General features: G+C 44.5%; 1 protein-coding gene across 1 annotated transcript in view; it reads left to right on the top strand.

The window, feature by feature from the left end:
- The window catches only part of PCSK2 (proprotein convertase subtilisin/kexin type 2), a 214,267-nt gene that overhangs the window by 102,620 nt on the left and 95,173 nt on the right, over positions 1-16,474 (top strand). The window contains exons 3-4 of the mRNA XM_004270393.3: positions 13,550-13,663; positions 15,266-15,374. Coding sequence (XP_004270441.1) covers positions 13,550-13,663; positions 15,266-15,374 — 223 coding nt within the window. The remainder of the gene's footprint in view (positions 1-13,549; positions 13,664-15,265; positions 15,375-16,474) is intronic.

Genomic DNA, 16,474 nt, shown 5'->3' with positions numbered 1-16,474 from the left:
TCACCACAACCCAAATATGAGGCAGGAGCAAAGCAACCACCTGGGACAGTAGGGGTATATCCAGACTGTGCAACAGGTCTGCTGGGGCAACGTGTGAGTTTCCTAGGGCTGCCGTAACCCAGCACTACAGACCAGGCAGCTTAAACAACAGAAACTTATGTCTCACAGTTCTGGAGTCTGGAAGTCCAAGATCAAGGTATCGGCAGGGTTGGTTTCTTCTGAGAGCCATGAGAGAGTGACCTATTCCAGGCCTTTCTCCGTGCCTTGAAGGTGGCGGTCTTCACTCCGTGGACAGCAGCCATACTGGATTAAGGCTCACCTTAATGACCTCATTTTAACTGAATTATATCTTTAAAGACACTTTCTCCAAAAACGATCACATTCTGACATACTGGGGGTTCCAGCGTTAACGTATGATTTTTTTTACGGGGACATAATTCAGCCTGTAACAGATTTGACTCATGACTCCACCCTTGGCTAACTGTGTGACTTTTCCAACCACTTAACTTCTTCATGCCTTCCCTCCTAGCTCCCCGCCCCCGTCCCAAGGTTGTTGTGAAAACTATCTGAGATGAGGTATGAAAAGGACTAAACACCACCTGGCACACAGTCAGCCCTCCATCATTGTGAGTCGGTATTAGCTCTCATCCCCATTTTACAGGTGAAAAAACTGAGCCTTTAAGAGTTTCTGTAGCTTGCTCGAGATGTCACAGCAGTAGACAGTAGGTACATCAGGGCCTCCATGCCTGCCTGTCCCAAAGACCAACTCATCCACATTGCCACGCAGCCTCCTCTTCCACATTTTATACTAAATAGAAGTCAAGCTGTACTGTCCTTTCCGTGAGATGAAGCCCAACCCAATCCATTTCAGTTCTCCCCAGCAGCTCAAATCTTAAAAGGACAGCCCCCCAACACACCTCTGGCATCTCACAAGAGGAAGACAGATTCTCTCCAGGTTGGCTGACACACCAGAAAGTTCGGGTCCTTTCCCCTCCTCCCCAGGAGAGTAACAACAGACAGGATGGTCAGGCCAGGGGCCAGAGGTCCGTCTGCTCCAGCCTTAATCCTGCCTCCCATGTGGACTCGTCTTCAAGTCCACCCACGGATGTTCTAGCTGATGTATTGCGCAGGATGTTTCTGGAAGAGCTATTTTTGTTTTGTCTGAACCTATCAGGGAAAGGAAGTCCTCGGTCCATAATAAACGCTAGGTAATTTACCTCACAAATTAAGAGGGTTTTAATTATTTTTTAAAGAACAATGTTCTTTGGAAACTTTGCTATCTTCTTGATACTCCTCCCACTGCCCACCCCCCCACATTGCCCTCCCCCACTCCCAGCAACTAGCCCGAGATGAATAAGGAGAGATGAATTTTTAGTGAGTAAATCGAATATTTTCTTATGGATTTGGGTTTGTTCTCCTCCAGAGAGCGCAGTCTTGAAGTTGCTTAGTATAGATGCACCTTGTCCCTCTCTCAGCCGTAGTTTAATTTGATTTCAGTTCTCTGTCTCTGTTGTGTCAGGACGGGGTCAAGAGAGAAGAAAGGGGAGCAGAGGAGTCCAGCACACTGTTTCTCAAGCCCGGGGCCTCTTCAGAATCACCTGGGAAGCTCGAGAAACCCAGAGGCCATGACCCACCCGCAGGGACTCGTTTTACAACTTCCCAGACGATTGCTCTGGGAGGCCAGGCTCGGAACCTCTGCTTCCCCAGACAGAAGCATCTCTGGATGCATCAGAGAACCAGAGGGGACCTCGGAGTTTGGAGCCTCCTGAAGTTCTCAGCCCTGGTCTATAGCCCAGTCCCCTGGGAGCTCTTCAAAGTACAGGTTCCCGGGCAGCACCCCAGGCCCCTGGATCAGGATAGCCCCATGACAGTGTCTGAGATCCATAGTTTTTTAAAGTTCCCCCCACTCTGATGCGCTGTCAGTGAGCATGCAATGTGTTATAGACTTTCTGGAGGGCATTTTGGCAGTAACTGCCTGATGAAACGTTAAAGTTGTCTTCATCAGCCCAGCGATCCCACTGCTTATAATTTATCCTGATGACACACTTTCGAAACATCACCTCTCTGTGTGTGTAGATATTCACTGCAGCACTCAGTGGAATGGCAAAATAACAACGACAAAAGATGCAGCCAACCAGAGCATCCTTTGACAGGTGACGAAATAAAGAAATTTTGTTTAACCACATGACGAAATAATACGCATCTGTTAAAGGGAATGAAAGAGTTTTTGTTAAGAAGAGTATATATAATGCTGGAGGGGTGTGGAGAAAAGGGAACCTCCTGTACTGTTGGTGGGAATGTAAATTGATACAGCCACTATGGAGAACAGTATGGAGGTTCCTTAAAAAGCTAAAAATAGAATTACCCTAGGACCCAGCAATCCCACTCCTGGGCATATACCCTGAGAAAACCATAATTCAAAAGGACATATGGACCCAGTGTTCATTGCAGCACTATTTACAATAGCCAGGACATGGAAACAGCCTAAGTGTCCATCGACAGATGAATGGATAAAGAAGATGTGGCACATATATACAATGGATATTACTCAGCCATAAAAAGAAACGAAATTGAGTTATTTGTAGTGAGGTGGATGGACCTAGAGTCTGTCACACAGAGTGAAGTAAGTCAGAAAGAGAAAAACAAATACTGTATGCTAACGCATATATATGGAATCTAAAAAAAAAAAAGAGGTACTGATTAACCTAGTGGCAGGGCAGGAATAGAGATGCAGATGTAGAGAACAGACTTGAGGACACAGCGGGGGAAGGGTAAGCTGGGACGAAGTGAGAGAGTAGCATTGACATATATACACTACCAAATGTAAAATCGATAGCTAGGGAGAAGCAGCTACCTAGCACAGGGAGATCAGCTCGGTGCTTTGTGACCACCTAGAGGGGTGGGATAGGGAGGGTAGGAGGGAGGCTTAAGTAGGAGGGGATATGGGGATATATGTATAGCTGATTCACTTTGTTGTACAGCAGAAACTAACACAACATTGTAAAGCAATTATACTCCAATAAAGATGTGGAAAAAAAATAAGAGCTTTATTATGTTCATCAAAAAAAAAGAATAGTATACATAGTTAGCATGATCCTTTCATAGTAAATTTAAAAGATACCACCAGATATTATATCTATATTACAATAGATATATCTACAGATATGTAGAAATATATAGATTATAACATATACGTATTATATATGTAAGTCTGCTAGTTATATACTATATAATATCTATATTTAGATATTAAACATATGGTTATTATATATTGATATTGTATATATGTATGTGTATATATAAATCTCTCTTTTAAATTTGCTACGTTGTATGAGTTTCCTATGGCTACCGTAACAAATTCCACAAACTTGGCGATTTAAAACAACTTCTATTTAGTCTCTCACAGTCCTGGAGGCCAAAAGTCCAAAATCAACGTGTCCTCGGGGCAGTGCTCCCTCCAGGGGCTCTGGGGGAGAATCCTTCCACCTCTTCCAGCCTCTGTTGGTTGTCACGTTCCTGTGCTTGGGCTGCATCGCTCTCCTCTCTGCTTCCACCTCCACGAGGCTCCTCCTCTGTGTTTCTCTCCTGTGTCTCTTGTAAGGATGCTTGTTCTGGATCACGTGTCATTGGATTTAGGGCCCACCCAGATAATGCAGAATGATCTCATCACAAGATCTATAATTACATCTACAAGGACCCTTTTTCCAAATAAAGTCACATTCTTAGGTTCCAGGGTTTAGGACGTGGACATAAAATTTGGAGGGAGGGGGATCCCCTGGCGGTCCAGTGGTTAGGACTCCGTGCTTTCACTGCTGAGGGCCCGGGTTTGATTCATGGTCGGAAGCTAAGATCCCACAAGCCATGCGGCCCAAAAGATAGATAGATGATAGATAGAGAGATAGATAGATAGATAGATAGTTAATAGATAGATAGATCAATAGATAGATAGATGAAAGATAGATATAGACAGATAAAATTCAAAAAACATTTTTGAGGGATATATATTTTGAGGGAACATTCAACTCACTACACTGTAAAAGGATCATGCTAAGTACACTGATTTTAACAAAATTTCCCTCTTTCTGTATATATATGTATTAGAGCGTATGTATAAACATTTCCTGGAAGAGCTCCCAAGAAATTATTAGCAGCAGTTACCTTTGAGGGGAGCTATTTGTGAGCCGAGAAGAGGAGGGAAGGATAAAATGTTCCCTTTCCATCATGTAACTTTCTGTACCTCTTTTATTTTCTAAGCATGCACATGTGCTACCTTATTTTTTCTTTTTAGTGTCAACAGGAATTATGGGGAGGTAGGGGGAAATCATGTTTTTTCTTTTCTTCTTTCCTACTTCTCTGTTTTAAAATAATTTTTAATTTAAGAAGCGGCTCACCCTGGTGACTCAGCTGTTCAGCCCAGTTAGAGAATAAATGATCCAATCTGACCCCATCCTTTCACAGAAAGAAAGGGAGGAAGAGCCAGGCCCGGCAGTGGAAGGGGTGCCGGCTGAGGGCAGTGGGCATCCCCCCGCCCCACCTTGGGGTGACACCTTCACCAGCAAGGTGATGGCATGAGTCCCACGTCTGCAGGGCTCTTTACCAAGTGAGGATTCCACAGCCTGCATCCGGCCAGAGCCTCATCACAGTTCCCAGAGGTGGAGGCAGGTCTTTTACGGAGGAAGAAAACCAGCCTCTAAGACAGAGTCAACCTTGGCGCAGGGCGGGGCCACGTGGAGATTCTGAAGAACCTCGATGCTCGGCCCCAGCCCCAGAGGGTCTGCTTGGGTCCAGGTGTGGCCTGAGGGTGGGGATTGTTAAAGCTCTCAGGTGATTTGATGTGCACCCGGGTCCAGGACAGCCGACTAGAGGACCGACCAAGGGAACTGGCATTTGTGGGACCTGACCTGCCATGTGCAGGGCACTGTGCTGGGTGTGTCACAGCAGTTGTCATGATTCATTTCTCAAAACAACCCTCAGAGGTAATTATGATTCCCATTTTAGGGGTAAGGAAACTGAGTCTCAGAAAGATCGCTATGATGCTCAAAGACACAGGGTTAGGGGCAGGTGCCGGTTTCAAACCCACGTCCGTGGCTACACCTCAGGCCTACCCCAGAGCTCCTAACCCCGATCCAGGACTCTGCCCGCAAAACCTCATCGCTCCCATAGACGACTGTCTCCCAGTCCACTTCTCAGCGTCTCCAGTCCTGGGGTGAGGCAAACTGAGAGAAGTTCCACTGTGATTAACCCCTCAAAAGTGTACCATCAGGACTTCCCTGGTGGCGCAGTGGTTGAGAATCCACCTGCCAATGCAGGGAACATGGGTTCGATCCCTGGTCCGGGAAGATCCCACATGCCGTGGAGCAACTAAGCCCGTGTGCCACAACTACTGAGCTTATGTTCTAGAGCCCGCGCTCTAGAGCCCACGAGCCACAACTACTGAGCCTGTGTGCTGCAACTCCTGAGCCCGTGTGCCTAGAGCCCGTGCTCCACAACAAGAGAAGCCACCGCAATGAGAAGCCCGCGCATTGCAACGAAGAGTAGCCCCCGCTCGCCGCAACTAGAGAAAGCCCACGCACAGCAACAAAGACCCAAAGCAGGCAAAAATAGATAAATAAAATAAATTAAATTAAAAAAGAAAAGTTTACCATCAGAAAATCTAGAAAAGCAAAAACTATCATACACCATCTATTCCTAAGTACATCTTACAACTGCTCTCTGCAAATGCCAAGAGTGACAAAATGTTCATTGCCTCCCCTGGTGCAACAAAACGTGTGGAATAGGTGTGGGCAGCTTGGAGGAAAATCCTGGAGACAAGAGTGAAGCATTTTCTCAAGAAAGGCTGACCACCAACGTGCTGGATGGCACGGAGGAAAACACAGACACGGACAACTCTGAGTTAGACACCGTCTGTGAAGGAGTTGAGGAACTTCTTAACCAATTTATTTTACTAACATTTTGCTTTTGTTTGTTTGCAGAAGTGACATATGGTAAAAGGCAATCTTTGTCCAAATGAAACTACAAGAACACTTTACGTACCAAATGAAGCTTACGAATAAGAAGGAGGCATTGGGACGTAGTTTAATTCTTAGCTGTTGTAACAGTTTCCATAACCAAGTACCACAAACTGGGTGGCTTTAACACAACAGAAGTTTACTCTCTCACAGTTCTGGCCAGCAGTTCAGACTTCAGATCAACGTGCTGGCAGGGCTGTGCTCCAGAGATCTCTGGCTGGGGCCCTTCCCTTGCTTCTCCTGGCTTCTGGTAGTCCCGGTGCTCCTTGGCTTCTAGTAGCAAAGTCTGCCCTGTGCCTCCTCCCTCCAGAGGTGGCTTCACTCTGTGTCTGTGTGGCTATGGGGGTGGCGGTGTGTATGGGTGGGGGGGTGAGTGTGTCTTTCTGTGGCATTTTCCTCCTGTGTCTATCCATCCTCTTCTTATGAGGACACCGGCCGCACTGCATTAGGACGCACTGGGCCCCAGGCTGCCCTCACCTTAACTAATCACATCTGCACCAACCCTGTTCCCAAATCAGGTCACCTTCAGAGGTACTGGGGGTTAGGACTTCAACATATTTTGTTTTCCATATTTTTTAAAATTGAAGTATAGTTGATTTACAGTGCTGTGCCAATCTCTGCTGTACAGCAAATTGACTCAGTTTTACGCATATAGACATTCTTTTTTAAATATTCCTTTCCATTATGCTTTATCCCAGGAGATTGGATATAGTTCCCTGTGCTACACAGTAGGACCTTGTTGTTTATTCATTCTTTTTTTTTTTTTTTGCAATTAAAAATTTTTTTTCTTTTTTTAAATTGATTTGTTTTTTGGCTGCTTTGGGTCTTCATTGCTGCGCGCGGGCTTTCTCTAGTTGTGGCGAGCGGGGGCTACTCTTCGTTGCGGTGCATGGGCTCTAGGTGTGCAGGCTTCAGTAGTTGTGGCACATGAGCTTAGTTGCTCTGTGGCATGTGGGATCCTCCCGGACCAGGGCTTGAGCCTGTGTACCCTGCATTGACAGGTGGATTCTTAATCACTGCACCACTGGGGAAGTCCCTGTTTATCAATTCTAAATGTAATAGTTTGCATCTACTAACCCCAAATTCCCAGGCCCTCCCTCTCCCACCCCCTCTCCCCCTTGTCAACCACAAGTCTGATCTCTACGTCTATGAGTCTGTTTCCGTTCAGTAGATAGGTTCATTTGTGTCGTATTTTAGATTCCACATATAAGTGATATCATATGGTATTTGTCTTTCTCTGTCTGACTTACTTCACTTAGTATGATAATCTCTAGTTGCATCCATGTTGCTGCAAATGGCATTATTTTGTTCTTTTTTTATGGCTGAGTAGTATTCCATTGTATACCACATGTTTATCCATTCATCTGTTGATGGACATCTAGGTTGTTTCCATGTTTTGGCTATTGTGAATAGTGCTGCTATGAACATAGGGGTACTTGTATGTTTTTGAAATACAGTTTTGTCCGGGTATATGCCCAGGAGAGGAATTGCTGGATCATATGTTGATTCTATTTTTAGTTTTCTGAGTAACCTGCATACTGTGTTCCATAGTGACTGCACCAACTTACATTCCCACCAACAGTATAGGAGGGTTCCCTTTTCTCCACACCCTCTCCAGCATTTGTTATTTGTAGACTTTTTAATGATGGCCATTCTGACTGCTGTGAATTGATACCACATTGTAGTTCTGATTTGCATTTCTCTAATAATTAGTGATGTAGAGCATCTTTTCATATGCCTACTGCCCATCTGTATGTCTTCTTTAGGTCTTCTGCCCTTTTTTTTTTTTTTTTTGCGGTACGCGGGCCTCTCACTGTTGTGGCCTCTCCCGTTGCGGAGCACAGGCTCCGGATGCGCAGGCTCAGCAGCCATGGCTCACAGGCCCAGCTGCTCCGCGGCATGTGGGATCTTCCCAGACCGGGGCACGAACCCGTGTCACCTGCATCGGCAGGCGGACTCTCAACCACTGCGCCACCAGGGAAGCCCGTGCCCATTTTTTAATTGGGTTTTTTGTTGTTGAGTTGTAGGAGCTGTTTATGTATTTTGGAGATTAGCCCTTGTTGTTCGTATCATTTGCAAATGTTTTCTCCCAGTCCATAGGTTGTCTTTTCGTTTTGTCTCGTTTTGTTTTTTACGGTTTCCTTTGCTATGCAAAAGCTTGTAAGTTTGATTAGCTCCCATTTGTTTATTTTTGTTTTCATTTCTATTGCCTTGGGAGAATGACCTAAGAAAAAATTGGTATGACTTGTGTTAGAGAATGTTTTGCCTATGTTCTCTTCTAGGAGTTTTATTGTGTCTTGTCTTATATTTAGGTCTTTAAGCCATTTTGAGTTTATTTTTGTGCATGGTGTGAGGGCATGTTCTATCTTCATTGAATTTACGTGCAGCTAGGACTTCAATATATCTTTTAGGGGGACTAAGTCAACGCATAATAGTGGTAAACAAAATAATTCTGAGTAATACAGAAAAGAATAGTGTGATACAAGCGACAGCATCACAGATTTCATAAACCAGTATTCTCAGCAACATATCAGTTCTGTGTTTTGTGGTTTTTCTTCTCATGCTCACTTCAAGCCAAGACGTTCTGCATGCCCTTTGGAGGCAGCACCCTGGACTGCCCCCCCTTCTCCTGGCCCCTCCCTGGCCCTGCACAGTCAATGCTAATTAGCAGCTGTTTAATTATCAGCCCAGCAGGGAAGTGATCCCAGCCCTGATCCTTAGAGAGTTTTATGAAGTTATGCTGTCCCAGATGCAGGAAGGTTGACTGTGTTCCGTGCCTTAGGGAGAGACTGCGTGCTTTAGTGGAAAGTTCATGGCATTTAGAACTGATCAACCTGGGTGACTGTTGTGTTTTCAGTTTTTGGACAACGGTCTCTGAACCTTCGTTTCCTCAACTGTAACCATACCCACCCACAGTTCTGTTGAGAAGGCTAAATGTAGGGAAAGTACCTTGTTAACATAAGTTATAAAATAGTATGCCAATACGCGGGGTGGTGTCTTCCTCACCCTAGTATCATCTGTATCTAGCACACTGTAGATGCACAAAAATGTTTGTTGACTGAAAAATTCTTAATTAAGGAGAGACACCAGGAGAGCAAAGGCAGTGGGTGTTGTTCGGGTAAAATCTGTGTTTGCACATGTGTCAAATTCAGGTTTAAAATTTGAACCGGAATTGTAGAATATCCCTCTGTTCATTTTTAATAAAATAATGCCCAGTCACACACACACCTGCTTTCTTATATTTTTTATTTGTGTAAATGTTTAGGTCAGGGCTTCCCTGGTGGTGCAGTGGTTGAGAGTCCACCTGCCGATGCAGGGTACACGGGTTTGTGCCCCGGTCCGGGAAGATCCCACATGCTGCGGAGCGGCTGGGCCCGTGAGCCATGGCCGCTGAACTTGCGCGTCCGGAGCCTGTGCTCCGCAATGGGAGAAGTCACAACAGTGAGAGGCCCGCGTACCGCAAAAAAAAAAAAAAATTTTAGGTCAATGGGCCAACTTGGGGAAGAATTCTACTGAAGCTAGCTGTATGGTTTTTACTTTTGTTTTTTGGTTTTTTTGAGAAGGCAAGAAGCTATGGTTAAGTTGTATGCATGTCATTGGTACTATATCTAAGTGGTAGTGAAAGGAATTGTCTGTGAAAGGTCACAATTCAGAGGAGGGAGAAAAGAGAATGAAAGTGGCCTTTTAGTTATAATGTGAGGGAGGATTATAAATGCTTGGAAATACTTCTTTGACATTAAGAGCTTTATCACACATAGAACTGTAACACTGAAATCTTCCCCAGAGGCCTTTAAAACCAGTTTATAACCTCATCCCTCAGCTCCTGGCAATTTCACTTATAATAGAAAGAAACCCAGATGACCAGGAAGAGGAAACTCGTTGGGTAAGTTATGGTACATTCCTCTATGGAACATTTAGGTAGTCATTAAAAATTAAAAGATGAGAGGGACTCTCTTCCCTGGCAGTCCAGTGGTTAAGTCTCCTCACTTCCACTGCAAGAGGTGTGGGTTCTACCCCTGTCCGGGGAACTAAGACCCCACCTGCTGCACGGCCAAAAAAATAAAATAAAAGATGAGAGCTATGTAGCAACATATTAAAATTTCTACGATTAGACACTTAATGAAGAAAGGATACACAATTTTATCTATAGTATGATTACTATTACGTAAAAATTAGGTTAAAATGCAAGTTAGGGTTGGACAAGAACCCAAAAAAATGAAAACAGCTGATGGCAGTACATAGCATCATTGTGGGAGGAGAACACTCTTCTCCAGTTTTTTGTGTGTAACAAGTAAAAATATGTGTCTTAAAGGTGTTCATCTCTCTTGGAATTGTAACTGTGATCTTCATTGAGGACAGGATTCAGAAAGCCCTCTGCAGTGTCTTCGGATTCCTGATTTTTAATAACATGAGGTGCAAAATGGCAGACCCTTGAGTCACGCTTTGGTGCTTCTGAGTTGCAAGGAGGGTGCTGTCCAGGGAGCACAACCTCCCAAAGCATCACTGGTTTCCATTAAGCCTAATTTATGGAATTAAAAATTAATTTTATGGAAATGAATTTAAACAGCCTTTCGTTAGAATGCACTTGGTCTAATTGAGTTTGGAGTGGTATTGTAATAGCCGTTCCTCCACCGTTATTGGAAAAGATGGAATCTGAGATAAGTCTTCCTGTCCTTACGCTGCTGGGAACAACTTGTGGAGGAGTTTTCCAACATGAGTCCAGTATAATGGGGACCCTTCTGGGGAAGTCAGGCAAGGCTCCCATCCGTGAGCAGAGCAGGTAAAGACTTGGTTGTGGGACTGAAATGGGAAGTTGCGAATTCAGGATGGACGGCCAGCTCCGGCTCCTTCTTTCCCAAGGTGCTTGAATACTTGCTTCCACAGTAACAGGAAGTTTTGAGGGGGCATGCTGTGGTTCTTTACAGGTTGAGAATGTAGAGGATGGGGAATCTCCTCCCTACCACTCTTGAGTTCTTATGGCTGGACTAATAATACACAGAGATGAGACAGATGAACGGGAGAAAAAGAAACAATTTAATTCATGCACACGCAGGTCTCATAGAAGCTTTTATACTTTTTAGACAAAGAAACAGTAAATTTGGGAAAAATTGACAGGACGAAGAAATTCAGGTTTTGGGTGCCCACTTAGTGAAGAATCTAAACAGAATTGGGGCTTGAGGTAGTGAATGAAAGAAGTAAGAAGGTTTGTCTATACAGGCTCCTTGGCTTTGAATTCCCTGTCTCTGGTGATAGGGTGTTCTTCTACCTCCAGTTGCAGGGAGTGCACCTTTCATATGAGAGATTTATTTCCTGCTTCTAGGGAGGCAGGAAGGAGGGTCAGAGTGTCCCTCTTGCACTGGCCATTTCTTAAGTAACTTTAATAAATAATCAATATGCCATTGAGGCACAATTTGGGGTGGCCCCCCCAGGGCTCCAACAAGCGCTACATTTACTTCAACATTTTAAATGTTGTACATTAATGAATGCACACACACGCATAGATAAGCATATATATATATATAACATATATACATGTGCATATATATGGTGGCAGCTGTGAGACTACACCTTGTAGACCTGTGACCTCAGGGACCCTAGCTGCCATCCTCTGAAAGCCAGCACTGTGTTGACCACAGGCCACACTTTCCACGGCTGCTCCAGCCAAGGATGGAAGATGCAAGCGTGTTGACACAGTTCTACCCTGAGAGGCTCAGGGTTCCTCCAGCAGCTGCCTCTGATCCCCAGCAGGCTTGCCAAGCCTGCCTCGGACGATGGGGCAGTGGACGGGCAGTGGAGGACACTTTGACTCTGCCTGTTCACTCTCTTCTTTATGGGGTCAAACTTACATCACTTCCTTGTGTTTTTTCTCCTAACAAAATCCTTACACATTTAATCTCCTCTTGGCCTCTGCTTCTCAGAAGATACACGTGTATACACACTCACATACATATATGGATAGGTACATCTGCATCATAAGTTATCTCCATTTGACGGACATTAGTTGTGCCCAGATTTGTGACATTATAAAAATAACCATCCATCCCATTTTTTCCAATTACTTTGCTATTTCTTTCAGGGGGCAGGGGTTAACTCTGCCACAATGAATGTCTCTTGTTGGAATCCCCCTCAAAGAACTCACAGAGCAAATGCCATACCCACTACTTCTCTAGAAGTAGAATTTCTCGTAGACTTAGAGGTTTTCTGCAAATGAGCCCTGGGCCTTCCGGCATCTGCATGTGGAGCAGGGAAGTGAGGAACTACTCTCCCACAGCCTCCCCCGCCTTCCAGGGCAGCAAGGAAGGGGAGGGTTATCGGCCACATCTGTGGTCCCTTTGTTCCTGACTTGGAGTCTTCTATTTTCCCTCATCCCATGTCAGAGTTTGTGGGTGCAAGCAACAGAAATTGATTCTGGGTCATGTGAACGAAAGTGAATCTGTTGGAAAGGGATGTGGAGCTCACAGTCTGTAGGAGGCTGATGGATTGGTCTTGGGGGAGCTCCAGGCTGGGCTGTGGGAACGATGGCCAGGATCTTTTATGGGAAGAGCCTGGTGAGTGAGCCTCTGAGATAAATAGCCTCCAAGGGTCCCTTCTGCCTTCACATCACTTTCCCAAGGTTCATACCCTAGAAGAGAGATACCCATTGAGGTACCTCTGAGGCAGAGAGAGGCTCAGGAGGCTGGTGCCTTGAATTTCACTCCCACCAACACAGAACCCAGTGGGCTTGAGGTAATCTCCCAAATGCACTGGGGAGTCCTGGCAGAAGGAGAAATGAATGTTCAGAAGCAAAATATAACTTAAAAAAATTAAAAGCACCCAGCACACACCCTTTTATCCATTTGCGTAGTCCTTGAGTGTGTAGACGCTCAGCCACAGCTATTGGATAATGAACTAGGTATTGCCCAAGTGAAAGAAAGGGTCCCGTTTGGGACAAAGCCCAGCTGTTGCTAGGAGCCTCCTAATTCAGCTCCTAAGTTTCGTTTCCATCCAAGGGCTTGGGGTTCTGTCTGACTGTCCCAAAATGAAGTGTCCTCATTGCAAGGACAGCATCAATTTATCTTCAAAGGTCCCTCACTTACCTTCTGGAACTTTGCTGTGGACTTGCTGGCTTGTCAGGCAGGTTTTTCTTGTTTTGTTTTTGGCCGATTCCCAAAATGGGTGCTGGGAAGCCCTCCAGAAAGATAGTCTGTGCCAGTTCCACTGTTTCCCTTTCTGAATCCACATTCCTTTCCTTAATAGAAGTGCTTCACTGTTTTAGTTCACTAATGCCCCACCGCCTCATCTCCCTTGAGAATACTTTTCTCCATCTCCTTCTTATTTTAAGGACACTCACTTTGAGCCATCCCCAAGGCCTCTTTGTTGAGCACAAGCAGAAGTAAATGATCTTGGAAAATAATCATAAAGTAAGAATGTGCATGAAATGAACTTGGTTTCTGCTGAGGAAAAAAAAAACCCAACACATTCTATACAAATAGAATTTGAATTTGTAGAAATGAAGTCCAGAAGAGGGGTGTTCAGGTAACATGCCAGTATTGTCATTCCAGGTAAAGAGGGCCTTGCAACAGGAAGGGTTCAACCGAAAAAAGCGAGGGTATAGAGACATCAACGAGATCTACATCAACATGAACGACCCTCTTTTTACGAAGCAGTGGTATCTGGTAAGCATCTCGGTATCATTCCTAATGTTTCTCAGCTTGGAACTTCAGATAGAAGATGGGTTTCTATTTCCTCATGATTCTGTGGGATGTCAGCTAACACCCCACTCGGTACTAGCTGATAGGTATTGATAGCACCCGACTCGGTGCTAGCGATGGAAACCCCATCTGCCTGGTGAAGTGAATATTTTCTCACACACCAGCAGTCCTTCTTGATCTATTTGGGTGAGTTGGTTATGTTTAAAAGGGGCTCAGTGTCTCCAAACCAACCCAAACTGCGGGGCATATTGAAGGAAAAGGAGTGACTAATTTATACATGTTTATAATTTATAAACTGCCCATTGTAGGAATGCATCACAACTTCCCTCTTGGGGCTTCAGAGCTTGACTATGCTTTACGCTTTGGGGCATGGAATTCTACAAACCAATCTGCATAACTGAATGAGCTTATGTGTATTAGGATCAGGCTACGTTTCTTGCAATAACGAACAATTCCCAAATCACAGTGGATTAACAGAATCAAAGCTTGTTTCTCACTCGTGCTTCACAGCCAATGCTTTGTAATCCCCAGGGACCCATCTCCATCTCAGCTGCATCCCAACCCCTGCTTTCACGGGCATCTCAACGAGGGCAAGGGGCAAATCACACTCTGGCTCTTAAAGCTCCTGCCTGGATGTGACAAAGGGTTCATGAGCTCACATTCCAATGCCCAAAACCAGTCATGTGGTTCTAGCTTCCAAGAGGTTGGAGAGGTGTCATCTTCGCATGTGCCTAGAAGGGGAAGAGCAGTCATTTTTATAAAGAGAACTAATGACATTCACACAATGTTTCAGCAACACGGTAACAGCCAGCTCATTACTATGGGCTTCTACCAGTACAAGCTCTGACTTCGCTACTTTTTTATGATTTATCTTTGAGAAAATCTGCACAGGACAAAAAAGCATAAAAAGAGGGTAGTGAACATATTTGTATGGAATTTTCCTTTTTTTTCCTTTCTTTCTTTTTTGATTTTTTAGGGGGAAGGCATTTTTATTTTTTGCATTAGAACATGCACCAAAGCTGAGCCAACTCTCTTTAATTCAGTTCAACAAATATTTTTAAGCAAGACTTGGTGTGGTGGTACTGAAATTACAAAGATAAATAGAACATGCTCCCTCTTGTAAAGAATATTGTTATTTAGTGAGGAAACCACATTCAAATAAGAATAATCTGAGACAATATGCACTAAATTCTGAAAGTGAGGGATAAATAAAGAGCTCCAAGAGCAAGCATTTAATTCTAAATTGCGGAGGGTTTCTTGCAATGTTGGCTCTAAGGAGTTTAAAGATAATGATCTAGTCATAAGAGATAGGAAGATTGAAACTGTGTTTGCATATTTCTGTAAAACAGAAAACATTGATTTTGTGTATATCCAAAAAATGGAGGGAGAAGACTAGAAGAGGTGGATGGGAAAACACCCCAAAGCACTGTTTCATGGAAGATGTTGCCCTTTATCTGGCCCTGGAATACCAGGTGTCTGAGGAGTGTGGCAAGTAAACATTTACACAGGTGCTTTACCACCTACACCAAACTAATAAGATTCTCTGCTTTGGAATTCCTGAACCAGATCAATACCGGGCAAGCTGATGGTACTCCTGGCCTCGACTTGAATGTGGCAGAAGCCTGGGAGCTGGGATACACAGGGAAAGGTGTTACCATTGGAATTATGGACGATGGTGAGTATTTCAAAGGCTGTACATCACCTGGAAGCAAGTGTGTCTTTGCACACCTTTGGAACACAAAAGATTCATTGTTTTGGAGATGCAAATTAGAGGCAGAATGGCCAGATGCTGGGCGTGGTCGTCTATACTGTGTCGACATCCTCACATTTCTCCACATCAGTGGTCCTCAAGCTCGAGGATGCCCTTCACAAATATTTATCGAATTAATAAGTTTAAAAATATTTAAATGAACTAATGAAAGTTGACCATCATTGAACTGTAATTTCTTATTGGGCCACTGCTTATACCTTACTTTAAAACGGCTTCTGGGCTTCGCTGGTGGTGCAGTGGTTGAGAGTCCGCCTACCGATGCAGGCGACACGGGTTCGTGCCCCGGTGCGGGAAGATCCCACATGGCGCGGAGTGGCTGGGCCCGTGAGCCATGGCCACTGAGCCTGCGCGTCCGGAGCCTGTGCTCCGCAACGGGAGAGGCCACAACAGTGAGAGACCCGCGTATCGCAAACAAACAAACAAAAAAAGCGGCTTCTGTTTATATTTACCATCTATTTCTCTAGATCTACACTGTCCAGCGTGGTAGCCACTAGCAATATGTGGCTATTTACATTTAAGTTTAAATTAGTTAAAGCTAAATACAGTTAACAATTCAATTCCTCGATCACATTCGTTTCACTTCAAGGTCTCAATAACCACATGGGGCTAGTGACAATTCAATTGAACTGCATTTCTATCATCCCAGAAATTTCCATCAGACAGTGTAGCTCTAGATCCCCACAACAGCTTCTTAGTAACGGGATTGGGGTTTGGGGAATTTTGACTTTATTGCTACTTTCAGAATGAGTCCTTGTAAAGCAAACTGATGACATTTTTTTATATATGCCCCCTGCAATATGTTATTCTATCCCACACACCTGCCCAGCAGAGATTTAGCAGAGCTCTCTTTTTTATAGTTTGTGATATGAAAACCAATGGGTTTGATGAATCGCTGTGTTTCTAACTACACACACCCTTGGCTCTGCCAAGATTCGGGAGCATCTCTGCCCTCCGTCGTCCCGTCGCAGGGGTATTCTTGCCTGTCGTTAGCTGTCTGGGTCCTC

The sequence above is a fragment of the Orcinus orca genome, chromosome 16 (genome assembly GCF_937001465.1).
Source record: "Orcinus orca chromosome 16, mOrcOrc1.1, whole genome shotgun sequence".
NCBI classification, from domain to species: Eukaryota; Metazoa; Chordata; class Mammalia; order Artiodactyla; family Delphinidae; genus Orcinus; species Orcinus orca.
Note: the sequence above shows the minus strand (reverse complement) of the source record. Positions and strands in the feature narration are given on the sequence as shown.